The sequence below is a fragment of the Populus nigra genome, chromosome 1, assembly GCF_951802175.1.
Source record: "Populus nigra chromosome 1, ddPopNigr1.1, whole genome shotgun sequence".
Lineage (NCBI taxonomy): Eukaryota > Viridiplantae > Streptophyta > Magnoliopsida > Malpighiales > Salicaceae > Populus > Populus nigra.
In genome coordinates, this window is record NC_084852.1 from 253796 (window position 1) to 271791 (window position 17996).

Below are 17996 nucleotides of genomic sequence, written 5' to 3' on the forward strand. Positions count from 1 at the left end.
AATTTTAAAACACAAAAATAGAAAGTAGGGGTTGCTGCATTATGCTTTCCGAGTGTAAAAAGTGAAGCCCGGTGATGATGCTTTCCAAGTGTATCAGGCAGCGCTCCATCTCTTTTAGTTCAAAACTAGTTCATAATTAATGTCATAATTCTTAAACCATGACTCCAAGTTAAGAACAGTGTTCATGAATCTCTCTGTCTTGGAAATCATCAACCTTTCATGTAAGAGATTCGATGTATTCTGTAAGGGAAAATCTCATGCATTGAATGAGAATCTCAAACATTAAATAAAAATGGATTTCACTCATGGATTTTGCAAATCCGGGTTACTCACTCACCACTCATATCTGGCAGCTTTTCATCCACGTGTCGATATCATATCCATCCACGTCAGTGTAACTAGTCCTTCCACTTGCACACAACCACCGCGACTCCTCCTCCAAATTCACCTCCTTCTCCCTTCCTTCATGCCTGTTTCCCTACAAAACGCGCAAAAAAACACCAAAAGCTCAGAACTTTCCCGCAAAACTCATTGAATCTCACCACCATGAATTGAAACAGCGAAAACCCATTTCTGCTATGGCGATGCTATTAAAGAAAGTGTGGGAATCGGTGTCGAATAGGGCGCCTTCTTTCTCGAGTTCGAGCATTGACTCGGTGACGACTCCACTGAGTTACACAGAATCATCATCATCTTTGGGAGCTTTTGATCGGCTACCGATTGATGTGGTGTTGCAAATAGTGAGGTTGGTGGGGCCAAAAGATGCAGCAAGATTGAGTGTAGTATGCAAGTCATGGAGACCACTTGTATCTGATAATCGCCTGTGGATTTATTTTCTTCAAAATTATCATGATACCTGGGATTCTGTATTTTTTGTTGAGACTCATCTCCGATCCGGGTATCCTATCCAGTGAGTTTCTCAATTTTCATTTCAAGCTTCTTTTTTTTTGTGAAATATATAATCATTGTTTTTCTGAGACCGTTAAACTATAGTAAAAGTGAAATGTTTTTCAATTATCGATTGCTTAGTTGTGGATGATTGAGTGATTTTGACTGTGAGGGAATAGAACTGGGATTTGTTTTTGGAGAGAGATTAGTGGAAAATGTGAGACTTGTATTGGAATTGGAAATTTGAAGGGTTTTTTTTTTATTATTATTTCTTTTAAAATATTTGAAATTAATTTGTGATTTTGTTACAGGACATTCTCTAGTCCCATAACAGAGCTGTCATTCATGCGTATATATGGGCAAAGGGTGCAAGTCCCTGGTGCTGTTATTGTTGATGGTAAGCATTATATATGTAAAAAGGACTAATTCCATTGCTTAACCATCTTGATTAATCATTCTATTTAAACTGATATTTTTGAAAGATTTTACGCATTTTTCTAATTCTATAATCTTCTTGATAAAGGTGGTTCAGGCCACTGCAAATATGGCTGGAGCAAAAATGCTTGTCCGTCTGGACGGTCAGCTACTTTTTTGGTGAGCTTTTTCTTGTAACTAGCCATTCTGGCATTTGTGGAAGAAACTTTTCCAGAAGGAAAATCTTCTGCATTTCTCATAATTACCAATGTGGATTTTTCTTAATTTTCGACAATATGTAATGAAATTACCTGGCGAGCAGGAATTTGGCAACATTGAATCTCCAATGTACTCCAGGCTTCAACATTTTTTTGCTACTATTTATAGCAGGTCTGTCCTCTCTCTCTTGAAATTTGTTAGCCAATTCCACTTTTCAAATGTCCCCTTTTCATTTTTATCTCAGTGTGCGTGTGTGAACTTGCGTTGCATGTAGAAAAACTTATTTTCTAAAGAAACACTTTTGGGAGGATTTATTCAAGTTCCATTGGATGACCGATAGCATTAATTACATTTTTAACTTGTGGCATGCTGGTTTTAATCCTCAACATATGAACCTATTTTTGCTTTGTTGCCCCTTATAGGCTTTTTTCCATTCTTTATGGCCTCTAGAACTTGACAGTGCTGAAAATATCTCTTCAGTCTTTACAGGATGCAGGTAAAAGCATCTGCACATCCCATTGTCGTCTCCCTTCCACTTTGCCATTATGATGGTTAGCTATCACTTCAACGAAATTACTTTGAGGAATTTCACTTGCACATTTTTTTTCATTGTATTTTAGATCTTTTGAAATTGATGACATTATTCTATTATCTACGTAGGGTGAAATAATTCTAATGATGTCTGACCAGATGCTTCCAAATTTAAACTATATAGTTGATTCATGGTGTCAACTTAGATTGGGTGGTCTTATATAACCTATTTCTCTAAACTTGCTCTAATCTTTATGATTGCAGATACTGAATCTGCTAGAGCATCAAGAAGGCAACTAAAAGATGCTATCTACACAGCTCTTTTCGACATGAACGTTCCAGCTGTTTGTGCCATTAATCAGGTGTGTTTGGCTTTATTTGTCAACTAATTCCTCTAGTTTCTCAATGTTTTCAACCGGTCAAATTGATATATATGTTAAAGTAAATGGGACTTATCAAGGATGCCAGAGACTAATTATCATCGCATGGAAAAGATTTCTACAAATAGGAAGTTTCTGCTATGTAGCTGTATGAAATGCAATTTCATGCCATCTTGAAATGTGGGAAAACTTATTCTGTTACATGTTTTGTTGGTGAGTGTTAACATTTCCTAGTTACAGTGAGAGAATGTAAAGGTTCTGGCATTGTTCTGCCTATCTTTTAACATTAATGTGATATGTTTGTTGATAAACACAGGCAACTTTAGCACTGTATGCAGCACAACGAACTTCAGGAATTGTTGTTAATATTGGTTTTCAAGTCACATCTGTTGTTCCAAGTAAGTGATTATTTTCTGTTCTGTCAAAATGCCCTCATTGTTTGGAACTTGATCTGAGGCATATGTTGCATAAATTGAACTAGAAATAGACTTTGGTTCATTCTTATTGCTAACCATGCTATCCTTCTTGTGCTCACATTTATGACGAGGATTTGTAGACCTCTGTGGTTATTGATGATGTGTCATTTATATTCTTTCTGATTTTTTTTCCAAATTTGTTAATCAATTGCACATGTTTCAACCTGTCTCGTGCAATCTGTAATATGCTTGGTATTCTGGGCTCTTGCATGCTTCACTCACTTTCTATAAGTTTCTACATTCTATAATAATCTTGTTTCTAACTGGTAAGCTGCAAAATCATAGGGATTTAGGATTTTGGCACACTGACTTTTGCATTTTACAGTTTTACATGGTAAAGTAATGCGCACAGTGGGTGTGGAAGTCATGGGTGTGGGAGCATTAAAAGTAACAGGATTCCTTAGAGAACAGATGCAGCAGAATAATCTTAATTTTGAATCACTCCACACAGTTCACACATTGAAAGAGGTATACTGTTTCAGTGTTTCTTGTCATGCTGCATAATGTGGCTTTATCTCCTACTGAACTTGGTCAAATTCAAGGCCGACTAGTTTTCCCACCCTTCATGACTAAGTTCTAATTAGCTGTATTGATAACTTTGTATTGTTATTTCAATGGTGAACCTTTTTCTTCTCATGATCTGTTGGAACCATGGAAATACAGAATCTATGTTATGTAGCTGCTGATTATGAAGCTGAGCTCTATAAAGACACTCAAGCATCATTTGAAGTACCTGGAGAAGGATGGTTCACTCTTTCAAAGGAGCGCTTTAAAACAGGCGAGGTCCTATTCCAGCCATGTATTGCTGGAGTGTAAGTGCATATCTTCCCACAATCCACTACTTTCATTGGACTCTTTTTTGAAGCTTTCTCATACTGATGTTGTTCTTGGATAAGCTGTATTTGACCACAAAACTTGTTTGCTTGGAATAAATCTCATATTGATGTTGTTCTTGGATAAACTTCACTGTTTTTCAAACCCTAATGTGTATATTTGGAATCCTGCACTGCATGTTTTCATTTAAATTGATGCCTTTAGCCTGCACCATGTCCATATTTTCACGTTCACATTATTTCACAATCCAACAACCAAAATATTTTTTATACCTTACACCACCAAAATAATAAAACCATGATGCTAGGCTTAAATGTTTTCATTTGCACATGGTACAGGTGTGCAATGGGTTTGCAGCAGGCAGTAGCTCTTTGCATGGACCACTGTCATGCTGCGGAATTAACTGAAGATGATGCTTGGTTCAAGACTATAGTTTTGTCAGGAGGGACTGCATGTCTCCCAGGACTTGCAGGTAAAAAAAAATAGAGTTATAAATAATGATTGGGTTGGCACAAGAAAATAATCTAGAAAGTTAAGAAATTGAATAAAATTAGCAAGGACACGTGCTTGTGAAGTATATGAACCTATATTTTTGAACTGTTTCCAGAAAGGCTAGAGAAGGAATTGCATGGACTTCTTCCCCCATCCATTTCTAATGGAATAAGAGTCATTTCTCCTCCTTATGGCGCAGACAGTGCGTGGATTGGGGCAAAGCTTATTGGCAATGTAAGTTACTTCATCACCAATTATTTAGATCATGCAAAACTGGACATATTCACAACTGTTATGTTTAGTTGCTGTACATCCTGAAGTGACCATAGTTGGTTTCTGCACAACTATTGGGCTCTTCGTCTTCTCTCAATTTTGACTTTCATTCATGATCATGATAATTTATTCACCTTTTCTCGACTCTGGTGTTGTTTGATGACTTGGAGTCTCAAGCATCTTGGTCTGGGTCACATACCACGCCATTTTCCCATGTGAAGGCCTTACCTCACCTTTCTTTCTATACAGTTGAGCACCTTTCCTGGGTCCTGGTGTGTAACGAAAAAACAATTTAGACGGAAGTCCAGATTTACCCTTGCATGGTAAATCAGGCTTGTATAGATTCGGCAGCTTCCAGGGGCCTTGTTTATCATCTATAATAAAAGAAGCAGTGGGAAAGAAGCCAAACTCTGCTCACATGATGAAGATTGCCAAAATTTCTTTATTTATATTTCAATTTTACATTTTCAATTTTTTTCTAAAGTTTGTCTTGAATCTTCTTTCTGTGAGGAGGTTTCTTAAAAGAATGAACTCGAAAATCCACATTGCCAGGGAAACCTTAGTTCTGTTTGCAAGTTCGGTTTATTCTTGGAATCTGAGCATCCTCGAATAAGAGTTTGTTGCTTTATGTGTATACATATCAAAACTGAGTATGTAAACAAAGCTAATGAATATTGTTTCCTGCTTGTGATCTATCTTGGAAACATGAACGTGGAAGTCAGTTTATTAACTCTAGTTTGTGATGAAGTGGGCATGATTCACAGTTTCTTTGTTCCAACTTGCCTTTCATATTGAATCGATTAAGAACAAGTAACGTGGAGGTAATGGGATGGATAATGCCCGAGATCCACGAAACAAAAGGCATGAATCTATGTCCTCTCGTCCTCTTTGTTTTGCTTTGCATACAGACTTGGAAGAAAAATCATTAGCAGTCTCGAACTGTATAGACACCTTGCAGTATTTCATATATCTCTTGCTTTCTTATGAACTGTATAACCCACTGTGAACTCATGGACCGCGCCTTCCACCTCAATGAAACTAGATCCACAAGTTGTCACCATTTCTTTTTCATGGATCATCTTCCTTATCATAGCAGCTTCTTCCTTCTCTCCTGCATTAGCAAACATGAGCCCTGCTAATTTGTGCCGGTCCCCTGATGTCGGCTCAAGCTCCATCAAGTTCTCAAAGGCCCAAGTCCCTCTCTTGAGGTCATTGTGAGTTCTACAAGCACCTAGCAATGAACCCCAGATGATCGAATTAGGCTGTTTTGGCATTGAAAGGATCAGTTGTTCTGCGTCTGCCAGTAGCCCGGCACGGCCAAGGAGGTCTACCATGCATCCATAATGTTCAATAGATGGTTTTATTCCGAAACCATGTTCCATTTGACTGAAATATTGTCGTCCTTCTTCAACACAACCAGCATGAGAGCAGGCTGAAAGTATGGCCACAAATATGACTTTATTTGGACGAATCCCATCAGCAATCATCTCATCAAACAGTTGAAAACATTTGCTAGCATGGCCATGGATGGCAAAAGCTGAAATCATAACTCCCCAAGTTACAACGTCTCTCCGGGCCATTTTCTGAAATAATCCATAGCCACACTCAATGCTTCCACTCTTAGCATACATATCGATGAGAGCAGTAGTGAGTTTAGTGCTCATCAAAACTCTAGTTTTATCAATGTACGCATGTATCCATCTTCCCTGATGCAATGTTCCTAATTGTCCACAGGCAGAGAGCAGGCTCACCAGTGCTGCTTCATTTGGCAGGATGTGTGAAACCATCATGTCTTGAAAAAGAGCTAATGCCTCAGTGTGCATACCATTCTTTGTATATCCTGTTATTAATGCACTCCAAGATGCTGCATCTTTCGCTGCCATGTCATCAAACATTTTTCTAGCCTTGTCTACACGACCCTCGGTCAAGTAACCTGAAATCATGGCATTCTTAGCAAGTGTGTTCTCTTCCGAGAATTCTCCAAGAACACGTTCTGCATCGTCTATGCTTCCTGAATTAGTGTACATATGAATTAAGGAGCTATGGATATGAGTATCTGGTACTATTCCTGCCTTAATTATCTGGCAATGCACTTGTTTACCTTCAAAAGGAGCTTTCAAATGGGAGCATGCCTTGAGGACAAAGGTGTAAGTGAAGTTGTCTGGTACAAGGTACCCAAATAGGAATTCTTTATACAGTAACAAAGAATCATGAAGAAACTTACCCATTGTTAGGCCTCTAATCATGGTGTTATAAACAAACACATCAGGAGAAGGTATTCTCTCAAAGATCGAAGAGGCATAATAAATCTGTGACATGGTAACATAAGCCTCGAGGAGCCTCCTAGCACACAAAGGATGATAACCAAGGAGTCCTGACACAACAAACTGGGCATGTAATTGTTTCACTTCCTGGAAGTCGTGGCACGTTCGAAGTGAGATAATGGTAGCTGGTGCTCTAGTTGAAGTTGTGAGAAGTAGATTTCTGTCCATGGGAAGAGGAGATTTTGTTAGAAAAGAGGCCATGAGGTAGTCGTAATTGATGATGAAGACGAGGTTCTTTAAGCAGGTAGTCAAGGATGGAGTTGTCTTCTACAACTAGCTGAAACTTAAAAATATCTCCAGCAACGCGAGGATGACTGTTTTTGCTGATATAATATGATTTTTGATTAACATGGTATCATCTATCCATAGCCACACAAACAAAATCGAGAGATAAAAATGATACATATGAAGACAACGCCATGCCAGGTCCACATCATATGAGAACAAGCAATTTTGGCATGGCACAAACCAAAATTTAAAATTTGAAGTATTTATAAGGGTAAAAATACATAACTTCACACTTGATACAACCGGGCTCTAGTCCCTTCCACTGGGGACTAGCAGATTACAAGCCTAAAAATAATTTGATTTCTTTCAGCATGCCTAAATGAGCAGTTTTAGAGATAGCAGCGTCAGAAAACAACGAAAATCCTCTCTACCAAGGTTAAAAAGAAATTATTGGAGAGAAAAAGAAAGGTAAAAAACATTTTTGGGGCCTTCAAAGTAATTGAAAGAACACCACTAAGAAACCAGCTAAGAAAATCAGCAGGAGAATCGGACCACGCATGATCTGACTCCCATTATTGTCAGCAGCCAGTTCTGATGGTGCTGGTGCAGGGCATGCAAGTCCCAGCTTCCCTTCCTTGCATTCATTGGCAAATAGACCAGGCGGATATTTCCCATAGAGGTTAATGTAGCTGAACATGATTGATGCACAATCATTGGTCAAGTCATTTATCACATCTGCGTAAGGACAGGCAAACTCCTTAAATGATCCACAGCAGCGACTGGGAGTATACTGGGGTCCTTTACATTGGCTTGTGATGATTGTATAGTTCAGAAACTCAAAGTTTACAGGGCAAGCTGCAGATAAAGAAAGACAATGCATTGCCATCAGCACGCCATCTAAAGCAGACTGATACAACCTATCAAATTCTGGAATAGAATTGCGGGCTTCTTTGGCAAGAACACGCAGTCGTCAAGACAACAAACACAACATTTCGCATCTTAAATGAACAAATCAGCAATGGAAAACTCATTGGCATGCATCAGAGATCAACAAAATATGCAGTCATCACTTAAATCACTTCGATCACAGAAGAAAACATAGTGGCGATCACAATCTAGAGAACCCAAACCAAAACTTGACTAGAAGCGAGCAAATAAAGCGGAGGAAAAAAGTGGCAAAAAAGGCAACCTTTCTTAGTCTGAAGTAGATTCCTGCCAGTAGAAGCATGAGATTCAAAGACACCATCTGCATCCAAATTAACAAAAAAAGACAAAAAGCAATGAATAACATGGATCTTTGTAACATAAACAAAAAATAAGGATTTTGAAACTGAAAGGAGGTACCTGAAATGAAAGTAGATGCAAAAGAAGGAGAAGCAAAGAGACCCATCAAGAGAAAGATGAAGAAGACAAATGAAAAACACTGATTCAACCCCATCTCCCTTGTAAAGATTCAACCTTTCCTTCTTTCTTCAATTCGATATATCTATCTACCTCTTTGGATTATTAATGTCTTCTTCTTCTCTTTTCTTCTAAAGAAGAAGAGATCTGGACAGAAACATAAAAGGGAGTAAGAAATAGCAAAAGCCCAACAATTCCAAGCACATAATAAAATAAAGGGAAGGGAAGGAGAGAAGATACTTACAGTTTGTGTCTGAAAATAAATATTGCTATGAGCTGCTTAGTGGGATACAGCAAATAACGCGGAAACTGGGGTCACCAACCAATTTCTTCTTCAAGTATGGATGAGAAAGACAATAATTGTGCTCTCTCTTCTGCTAGTCCTTGATAATTAGTAGATCAACTGATGGGTCAATCAAGACATGCAGGCAATGACCACATCCAGGTTTGCCGTCTCTTGTCCTACCTGTCTTATTTCAATTTTTGTTTTGAAGGGTCTTCGACGGAGCAACATCCTAAGACTTTTCTAGCAAGTTGATAGAGTATTTATAGGCCATGTTAATATGTTGATCCACCGACTTGGTCTGAGCTGGAATGGGAATTTCAAAAACAACATTATACTGATTTTTTTAAAAAAAAAAATTAATCTGTTGAATTCATGATTTTAAACTGAGTCGGGAATTATAAATTTATAACTGTACTGATAAATTGTGAGCCTAGTTCACTCAATCAATCACAAAAGTTTATCAAACATTGAGTAATTAGTTCTTATGATTATGAATGTCTAAATCCCTTCTCATCTCCTTTTCGTGTTTGTATGCAAGAGGAGAAACTTGGACTGCGTCAAGGAAGTAGTTTCATATGCCAATAACTATATTTATTAACAAGTAATTAAAAAACAAAATATAAGTAATCAAATGGATATATATTGCTGAATAATTATATTTAGTCAACAAAATTCTACATATTTTTGTTGAATATATTTTGGGAAGAAAAGTCGGCGGAACATAAAAAAATAAATTTTAAAAATAAAAAAATATTATTTAAAAAAAAAAGAAATTTAAGATGGAATTTCTGAGACCTTTACATCTCAAAGGAACACTATCACAAAAAATTTAAGGTTACAACATGTCCCGAAAACCAATGAAAAAGTCATGTACCAATCATCACAATAATGAATTTGATGCATCAGAAGAAAACCGTAAAAACCAACAAATTATCACAAAAATAAGTTCTAACCAGCAAGAAGGAAGAAGAAGAGAGGGGAAGTTTAGATGCTTGTACAACTTTAGATAGACTTGTTATATATATATATATATATATATATATATATATATATATATATATATATATATATATATATCAATCGCTTTTCCTCGGGTTATGTGTCGAAGCAAGAAGAGGAGAAGTTTCAAGGAGGAAGAGAAATCGGATTATTATTGCTCAAGGAGATTATATGTAGTCTTTGTACTACCTGACCACTAAACACATATGATCCAACAGTCTTGTTACGACGCTAGTTGGGAATCTAATGGTTCGTGATACAAGATTATCTATCAAGTAACTTTATTTCTTGATAATAGCTATGAACTTTCAGCAAAAAGTAGTGGGTGTACACTGATCCGTGGCTATAAATTACAGTTTAGCTTTTCTCCAACCATAGTTTTTACCATAATTTGAGTTGAAAAACAAGTTTAGATAATGAAAACTAAATAACTTTCGAAATTGTAACCGGCATAAAAATATCTCCAGCTACATGCATCATACTTCACCATAATACCAAACAAACGGATATACCATGCCAGTCCAGGTAGTTCACACTGTTATCCCACCACTTGAGGGTCCCCTATCCTTTTCCTTTTACCAAACGAGATTTAATCTGGGCTTCCGTCGAAATTGCTTGTTTGTCACACACCAGGACTCAGGGAAGGTGCTCAACTGTGGTAGAAAATACAAGAAGAAAAAAAGAAAGCGAGATAAAGCTTCGATATAGGTACACTGGTGGAGCGATCTGTGATCTAAACCCAAATACAGTAAATAGAAATGACAGTCCAGAAAAGAAGTTGGAATTTTTTAAAACTTCATTAGAACTGGATCACACCAGATGTGCAGAGACCACATTATGAACAATTCATGACATCTCAATCAAGGATCGAAGCTTCTAATACAAGACGAAAACATGCAATGATGAATATATCATATATCCAATCTTGCATAATCAAAAGATCTGGATTATTAACTTACATTGCTGATAAGCTTTGCACCAAACCATGCAGTGTCTGCCCCATAAGCAGGAGAAATAACTCTAATTCCTTTTGAAATGGATGAAGGAAGAAGCCCATGTAATTCCTTCTCTAGCCTTCCTGGAAACATTTAACGAACATAGCTAGGTTCAGTTCATGCACTAGATACTCATACATTCAGTTGTTTTAACTCTTCAAGATTAGATTGTGGCAGCATCTCAACCATGCTTCCTACCAAAGAATTAAAGAAAAGGTGCGAGCATGCCCTCTTTTCATGTTTTTTCCCCTACCTACAAGTCCAGGCAGTAACGCAGTGCCCCCTGACAAAACTACAGTCTTGAACCAGGTATCATCTCCAGTGAATCCTATAGCATGACAGTGATCCATGCAAAGAGCTACTGCCTCGTGCAAACCCTTTGTGTGCCTGTACCATGTTATAAATGAAACATTTGAGCCAACCACAGAGGCCTATTATTTTGATGGCATAACGCATGGAAAATATTCTGATTGTTGGATTGTGGAAAGAATCCAATCAGAAAATATTGGACATATGTCACGTCGAAATGCATCACTTCTCCCCCCTTTTTCCTAAGAACATTTGGGGTCGAAATAGTTTATGCAAAAACAGCATTGATGTCTTGAAAGCTTCATCCCGTGACGGTAGCAAAATTGTGGGAAGAAATGGACTTACACTCCAGCAATGTGTGGCTGAAATAAGACCTCCCCTGTTGTAAAGCGCTCTTTGGAAAGAGTGAACCATCCTTCTCCAGGGACTTCCAATGATGCTGGTGTATCTTTAGATAGCTCAACTTCATAATCAGCAGCGATATAACATAGCTTCTGCATATCCATATGATGCCAACAGAACATAAAGAGAAAAACCTTACATATCTAAGGAATACAAGACTGTTATGATGCATGTGGTTCTGATCTAGTTATGGACTACATGGACAGTCCTTCCAGGGATATTTATGGACTGATTAGACAAAGCAAAAACTGAAAAGAGCCTTTTAAATTAAACTCGAAAGGTGTTCAAGCTAGTTTTTTTACTTTTCCTTTTTATTTTTTGATTTCCAAGTTTATTTGGGTCTTCTATTGAATTTTTTTTTCAGATTTTCTAAAAAAAACATTCAATAATAAAATTTTGAATTAGAATTTTTATATGATAACCGTAGAATTTTGTCTGGAAAAACTGCTTGGCTTCTGACCGAGTTCAAAAGGGCATACAACTTTAGAATGTGCCGTGGCAAGAAATGGCATACCTCTTTCAATGTGCGAGCAGTGTACAGTGATCGGAAATTAATATTGTTCCTCTGCATCTGTTCTCTAAGAAATTCTGTTAATTTTAATCCTCCAACATCCACGACTTCCACACCCACTGTGCGCATTACTTTGCCATCTAAAACTGCAAAACATAACAGTCAGATTCCCAGAACCCCCACAATCTTGAAATCACAAGAAGCCATTCTAAAACAAAGGATATTTAAGAGAAGGTAGAAATTCATATAGGGTAAAAAGCATGTTAGAGCCTAGAACACGAAGCATATTTTACAACTTGCAAAAGCCTAGGTCAAAACCTGTGTAATTCCTTCAACGAATATTCCTTTAAGGAAGAAATTAGACATTAGACACACAGGAAAGATCACATTCTTGGCATGAAGAATGAGCCAAATACTATTTTTAGTTCACTTTATACAGCATTTCAATTTCTATACAAGGAGGAAGCATGGATCAAAAAGAAGATAATCGCTTACTTGGAACCACAGACGTGACTTGAAAACCAATATTGACAACAATTCCTGAAGTTCGCTGTGCTGCATACAGTGCTAAAGTTGCCTGTGTTTGTCCAAAAAACGTTTTTTTGTAATTATAATAAGCTGAATAATACCAGAACCTCTAGATTCTGTCATACACAAGAGGGATTATTAACATCCATCGATGCAACGAACAAAACAATTCAATTTTCCATGTTTCGAGATGGCATATGAAGTTGCCTTGCCTACAACTACACAGAAGAAGCTCCCAAGTACTCATAGAAAAGTGATCTCTGGCATTGTTGACAAGTCCTCTTTATTTAACATGGAAAAGTATTTTCCAGAAGAAAAGGAAAGAAACACGGATGATCTGACCTTGTTAGCACAATAACCAGTGGGATACATTGAGAGACTAGAGGAATGAGTTGGTAAATAGAGGCAACACCTGATTAACAGCACAAACAGCTGGAACATCCATGTCAAACAGAGCTGTGTAGATCGCTTCTTTTAGCTGCCTTCTAGATGCTCTTGCAGATTCAGTATCTGCAATCGTAAACACATGGAGCAAGTTTAGAGGAGAAGAATACACTATTCATAACCGTCGAATCCAAATTCTAGCGATCATGAGTTGACTGTGTGCTTTAAATCTGGACATGTCAGGTCAGACAAAAAGGTTATTTGAAATATTTCTTCTTTGATTAGATAATAGAGAACTGTATCAACTAAAGAAAGGTAAGATTTAAACACATAATATTTAGCAAGATACATTGCTCAAGAGTAATTTAGTTTAAGTGGTAACTGACCATCATAATTGCGAAGTGGAAGGGAGAGGACAATTGGCTGTGCAGATGCTTTTACCTGCATCCTGTAAACATAATGTTTTCAGATATATATACACAAGTGTTCCTTCATAAAATAAGTCGCTGCACAGAGAGAGGGAGGACAGACCTGCTATAAATAGTAGCAAAAAAGTTTCGAAACCTGAAGTACGATGGAAATTCGATATTGACAAATTCCTGCTCATCAAATAATTTCAGAATCGGAACAGGTTTACTTTAAGTTGATGGAAGCCAGCAAATTAAGACAAGAGATCTAAGAGGTGCTCAAGATCCGATTTTGCAAAATGGCTGGCCGATTAAAAGAAAATGCTCACCGAAAAAGTTGCCGACCGACCGGACGGACAGGCATATTTGCTCCAGCCAAACTTGTAATAGCCAGAACCACCTTTTCAATTACATTTGTGATAGAAGAATCAACAAATAGATAAAACTTTCAACAATCAGCAATGCTACTGTAATACGAAATTCTATCTTGCTATAAATGTTCTTGCACCTAATTTTACTTCAAATTAACAACTCCAGGCTTGGAATTACATAGAATTCTCACCATCAACAATAACAGCACCAGGAACTTGCACCCTTTGCCTGTATATACGCATGAACGACGACTTTGCTATGTGACTAGAGAATTTCCTGTTGTGAAATCACAATTCCATTCTCACAATTTAGAAGGGGGAAAAAATTCCCTTACCTATAAAAACTCAAATAAACAGTATAAGAAATCCATAATTAAACCATCAGAATCCGCTAAATTATACTCGATTGGGCTTCAAATGAAAAGGACAAAACTTACTGTAAATTGGTTTCAGCGAAAAAAACAGAATTCCAAGTGTCATGATAACTTTGGAGAAAATAAATCCATAGACGATCGTCAGATACAAGTGACCTCCATGACTTGCACACTACACTCAATCTTGCTGCATCTTTTGGCCCCACCAATTTCACTATTTGGAATACCACATCAATCGGTAGCCGATCAAAAGCTCCCAAAGATGATGGTGGTGGTGATTTTGTGTAAACCGGTGGACTTATCACTGAGTCAACGTGCGAACTAGGACAAGAACTCCTCCTATTCGTCACCGATTCCCACACTTTTTTTAATAACATTGCCATAGCTGAAATGGGTTCTCGCTGCTTCAATTCATGGTTGTGAAATTCAATTATTTTTTAGGGAAAGTTCAGAGCTCCCTTTCTTTTCCTGTTTTGAGGGACGTGGTAAGGTCGTTGTGTTAAGACGGATTTGTGAACGCTGACGTAGAAGCATATGATGGTGACACGTGGAGGGGGAGCAGCCAGAGATTTGTCATTGTTAACAAACTTAATTTTGTCCTTCATCGTATTTTTCAAGTGAGAAAATGTGGGACCTGACCAGACAGAAGAAGCAATGGCTTTCTTGACGTTTGTGTAAGATGAAGATGAGAGAACAAGGGACCAGACAGGAGCTATGGCTTTCTCGATGCTTGTTTAAGAGGATGCTGATGCTGATGTAATCAATCAATTGGATCTACCTCTACTAACAACAAAACTTAGTCAAGTCAATGGAATATTTAATCTCTCTAGATCAAGAAGATGGAGCTCCCTTACGCCATCACCCAAATCTGCAACTCAGGAAAGCAATTGAGTGGTCATTTCCACTCCAGTCAATGGTATTTTTTTTCTGAAATTTGAGATTTTTTCTTTCTTTGCAAGTTTGGGACTTCGAAATTCAATTGGTGTTTGGTGAAATTCAAGTGCTAGGATTGTTTAGTGATGGAAGAAAATGTCAAAGATGGCATGGATGAAGAACTTCGCGCAGACTCTCAAAGATGGCATGGAAAGCAATTGATTTGTTGAACTGTTGTTCTACATGATTCTCACATGCAATCCTTGACAGTTATTCACTGTTACTCGGTCTGGTTGGATTTCAAGAGGGTTTTCAGCAGATTTTGTGCATGTTCATGATGCGAGTAATCAATGGGTAGGGTACACACACACTCACATGGTTTCTTACAGAAACTGTCCATATATAAATCACATCCCTTTCCTTTAGATTTGCAAATCACACTGTTAGAATCAGGACTGTTAATTTTGTTATATTTGGTTTGAAATAGTTGAAACATTTCATATTAATTTAAAAAATAAAATAAAATAATTTTTATTTTATTTTAAATCTTGGTGTATTCCAGATTTTTTAGCTAAATTCTGACTAGAACATTTCAGTTTCATTCCACATGTTCCATTCTGCTCTTGAAAAACCAATGAATCAAATTGCATCTTGTTCAATTTAATTAATTAAATCAGTATAAAAAACTATTTTTCATTATTATTTTCAATAACAATGAAATTAATAATAATATTGAAAATTATTATTACTATTTTCATTAACAATGATATTATTTTTAAAAAAATAGATTTATCACTTATATATATAGTTTATATTCATGTTTTTTTTTCGTATTTATGCTTTGTAGGAATTTTAGCAAAACAAGAGATGCTTTAGATTCCATTAGCCTTGAGAGCATTAACCTAACTTTATATTTAAAATATTTGTGTTAAAACATTTTACATTCATAGTATTTTGATATTTTGTTTAAGTTGAATTACTTTAAGTTAAAAATCTATTTAATCTTGACTATTCAGAAATATTTTAAATTTTAAAATTATATTTGTTTGGCATTGTGTTTGTATTGCATAATTTATAATTAATTTATCTTAAATTTAAATTATATTTGTTGAATTACACACACACACACACACACATATATATATATATGAATATTACAACCCCGAAATGGTACGCCGAAACACTTTGAAACTTAAACATTCCATTCCAATTGAAAAAACAAAACACCTATCGAAACGGAATTGACAATCTTGGTCAAAATAGATATTCAGTAGATAGGTTTTATGAGCTATGTTGTGCGTGGGTTTATTATTTTTTTATTGTAGAAAATATATTAAGAATATATAAATTTATTTTTTCAAAAATAATTGAAGATTTTGTTCATTGACTCGAGATAAAAAAAATAATTAAAAAACAATAAAAAAAATAAGTCAAATATGGTAAACATGTTAAATCCGTGATCCGAAACATGATATCAAGATAATTTTATATATAAAAAATGTAAAAAAACAGAGAATATCAATTTTCAAAAGAAAATTAATTAAAAAAACAAAATTCTTTCAAGTATTGCTACAAATAAAATATCAAAGGATGAAATCAATAAATTTAATTTAATTAAAAAATAAAATTCATTTTAAAGAAGCGAAATTTAACAAAAACTAGAAAAAAAAACCCTCAAGACAGCTCTTGTTATTTAAAAAATAAAGATAAATCCTATAGAAAGAGATTAAAAAAGAATATCAAAGGATGAAATATGAAAAACAAAATAGCTTAAAAAAAATCAAGTAAGCCCGAGTGAACCTTGTAAACCCAGGTTAAACTCTCAAATCCGCAATCTGTTAAATTTTTTATCCAGGCTGAACCCAAGAGCTTAACACCTAAAAAAATTAAATGTTGGAGGATAAAATCAATCAATTTAATTCAATTTAAAAGTAGAATTCCTTTAGAAAAACTAAATTCAACAAAGAAAAAAAAAAAACCAAGGCAATCCATGTTATTTTCAAAACGACTAAAAATTAACATAGAAAGTGAATTAAAAAATAAGAAAATGCTAGAGGATGGAAAAAAAAAAGCTCAAAAAATAAGAAAAAATACCCAAAGAAACTTATGTCAACTTCGTAAACTAGGGTTAATCTCAACAATAAAAAAAAAAGTTAGATTTGACAGGAAAAAAACTAAAAAATGATGAAATTGCAAAAAAAAAAAAAAAAACAATTTCCAAAACCATCTAAAAAAATAATAACCAAATTTGATAGATGAAAATATCAATTTTAGATGAAAATGAAAACAATTCTTAATTTAATAAAATATTCTAAATAAAAAAAAAACATTGCAACAAAGAGAAGAGGGATGAAATTGAAAAAACCCTTTAATTTCATAAAGTATTCTAAATTTTAAAAATTATAATAAAGAGAATATAGATAAAATCTTAAGTACAACGAAGTTTAGATGCTTATTTGATTTTTTTTAATTCCAGCATGAAAATTGAGTAGAAGGGAGGGAAAAAGAAAAAAATAAAACAAAAGGCTATACGGGCCACACCAGACGTCATAATACTACACGCGTCATTGATCCATAGAGAAAACACCAAGATGTTTCAAAAACCGCCATGAAATCATGGTTTTGGCTATCGGATTCAAAGGCGGCTGACACTAGGGGTGATTATTTTTGGTTTGGTTCGGTTTTTTCCGGTTTGGCTCGGTTTTTTCAGTTTGGCTCGGTTTTTTTCTAGTTTTTTCGGTTTGGGTTCGTTTCGGTTCCCTTTTTTTGGTTTTAGGCTCATAAAACCAAAACCGAACCGAACTGGTCGTTTTTTTCAAAATTCTAATCGGTTTTTTTCACGGTTCGGTTTTTTCAGTTTTTTTTCTGGTTTTCTCGATTTCTTAGTTTTTTTGCTCACCCCTAGCTGACACTGCTCAACTGATTTTTTTCTTTTTTGTTAATTTTTTTATTTATTAAATTACCCTACTGCCCCAAGAATACTTAATAACTACCAAATAATCATACATAAATGACAAAAAAGCCCCTAAATCAAAACAGTTGTTTTAAATTTTTAAGGATAATAAAATAACTTACTTGTTTAAAAGTCAAGTAAAAA

General features: G+C 35.7%; 4 protein-coding genes and 1 long non-coding RNA gene across 10 annotated transcripts; 2 read left to right on the forward strand and 3 right to left on the reverse strand.

Annotated features, from left to right (window-relative positions):
- Positions 1 to 183: 183 nt before the first annotated feature.
- On the forward strand, positions 184 to 5237 carry LOC133668564 (actin-related protein 8). 2 transcript variants are annotated; one of them, XM_062088504.1, is made up of 12 exons: positions 184 to 910; positions 1200 to 1285; positions 1412 to 1482; positions 1625 to 1692; positions 2011 to 2072; positions 2317 to 2414; positions 2749 to 2830; positions 3234 to 3376; positions 3572 to 3720; positions 4081 to 4214; positions 4350 to 4468; positions 4757 to 5237. In XM_062088504.1, exons 1-12 carry the CDS (start codon positions 579 to 581, stop codon positions 4832 to 4834), a joined length of 1422 nt encoding a protein of 473 aa, XP_061944488.1. In that variant the 5' UTR covers positions 184 to 578; the 3' UTR covers positions 4835 to 5237. The 2 variants fall into 2 exon arrangements, with proteins under 2 accessions (XP_061944488.1, XP_061944481.1); XM_062088497.1 differs by having other exon boundaries at positions 185 to 910; positions 2002 to 2072.
- On the reverse strand, positions 5205 to 7169 carry LOC133668539 (pentatricopeptide repeat-containing protein At5g66520-like). Of its 4 annotated transcripts, none has more exons than XM_062088485.1 (2): positions 6732 to 7169; positions 5205 to 6440 (listed from the first exon to the last, which is right to left on the reverse strand). In XM_062088485.1, the coding sequence occupies exons 1-2, from the start codon at positions 7030 to 7032 to the stop codon at positions 5470 to 5472; spliced, it is 1272 nt and encodes a 423-aa protein (XP_061944469.1). In that variant the 5' UTR covers positions 7033 to 7169; the 3' UTR covers positions 5205 to 5469. The 4 variants fall into 4 exon arrangements, with proteins under 4 accessions (XP_061944469.1, XP_061944462.1, XP_061944452.1 ...); XM_062088478.1 differs by having other exon boundaries at positions 5205 to 6518; XM_062088468.1 differs by having other exon boundaries at positions 5205 to 6518; positions 6609 to 7169.
- A 136-nt stretch (positions 7170 to 7305) lies between these two features.
- LOC133668586 (GPI-anchored protein LLG1) lies at positions 7306 to 8990 on the reverse strand. Its single transcript, XM_062088537.1, has 4 exons — positions 8705 to 8990; positions 8404 to 8607; positions 8249 to 8305; positions 7306 to 7914 (listed from the first exon to the last, which is right to left on the reverse strand). Exons 2-4 carry the CDS (start codon positions 8495 to 8497, stop codon positions 7550 to 7552), a joined length of 516 nt encoding a protein of 171 aa, XP_061944521.1. The 5' UTR covers positions 8498 to 8607; positions 8705 to 8990; the 3' UTR covers positions 7306 to 7549.
- Positions 8991 to 10009: 1019 nt separating this feature from the next.
- On the reverse strand, positions 10010 to 14409 carry LOC133668574 (actin-related protein 8-like). 2 transcript variants are annotated; one of them, XM_062088517.1, is made up of 12 exons: positions 14090 to 14409; positions 13844 to 13929; positions 13611 to 13681; positions 13406 to 13473; positions 13261 to 13322; positions 12903 to 13000; positions 12458 to 12539; positions 11966 to 12108; positions 11395 to 11543; positions 10994 to 11127; positions 10705 to 10823; positions 10010 to 10398 (listed from the first exon to the last, which is right to left on the reverse strand). In XM_062088517.1, the coding sequence occupies exons 1-12, from the start codon at positions 14407 to 14409 to the stop codon at positions 10321 to 10323; spliced, it is 1410 nt and encodes a 469-aa protein (XP_061944501.1). In that variant the 3' UTR covers positions 10010 to 10320. The 2 variants fall into 2 exon arrangements, with proteins under 2 accessions (XP_061944501.1, XP_061944509.1); XM_062088525.1 differs by having other exon boundaries at positions 13844 to 13987; positions 14090 to 14223.
- A 394-nt stretch (positions 14410 to 14803) lies between these two features.
- On the forward strand, positions 14804 to 15323 carry LOC133668595 (uncharacterized). Its single transcript, XR_009833761.1, has 2 exons — positions 14804 to 14942; positions 15028 to 15323. It is a non-coding gene; the product is annotated as an uncharacterized LOC133668595 (long non-coding RNA).
- Positions 15324 to 17996: the final 2673 nt, after the last annotated feature.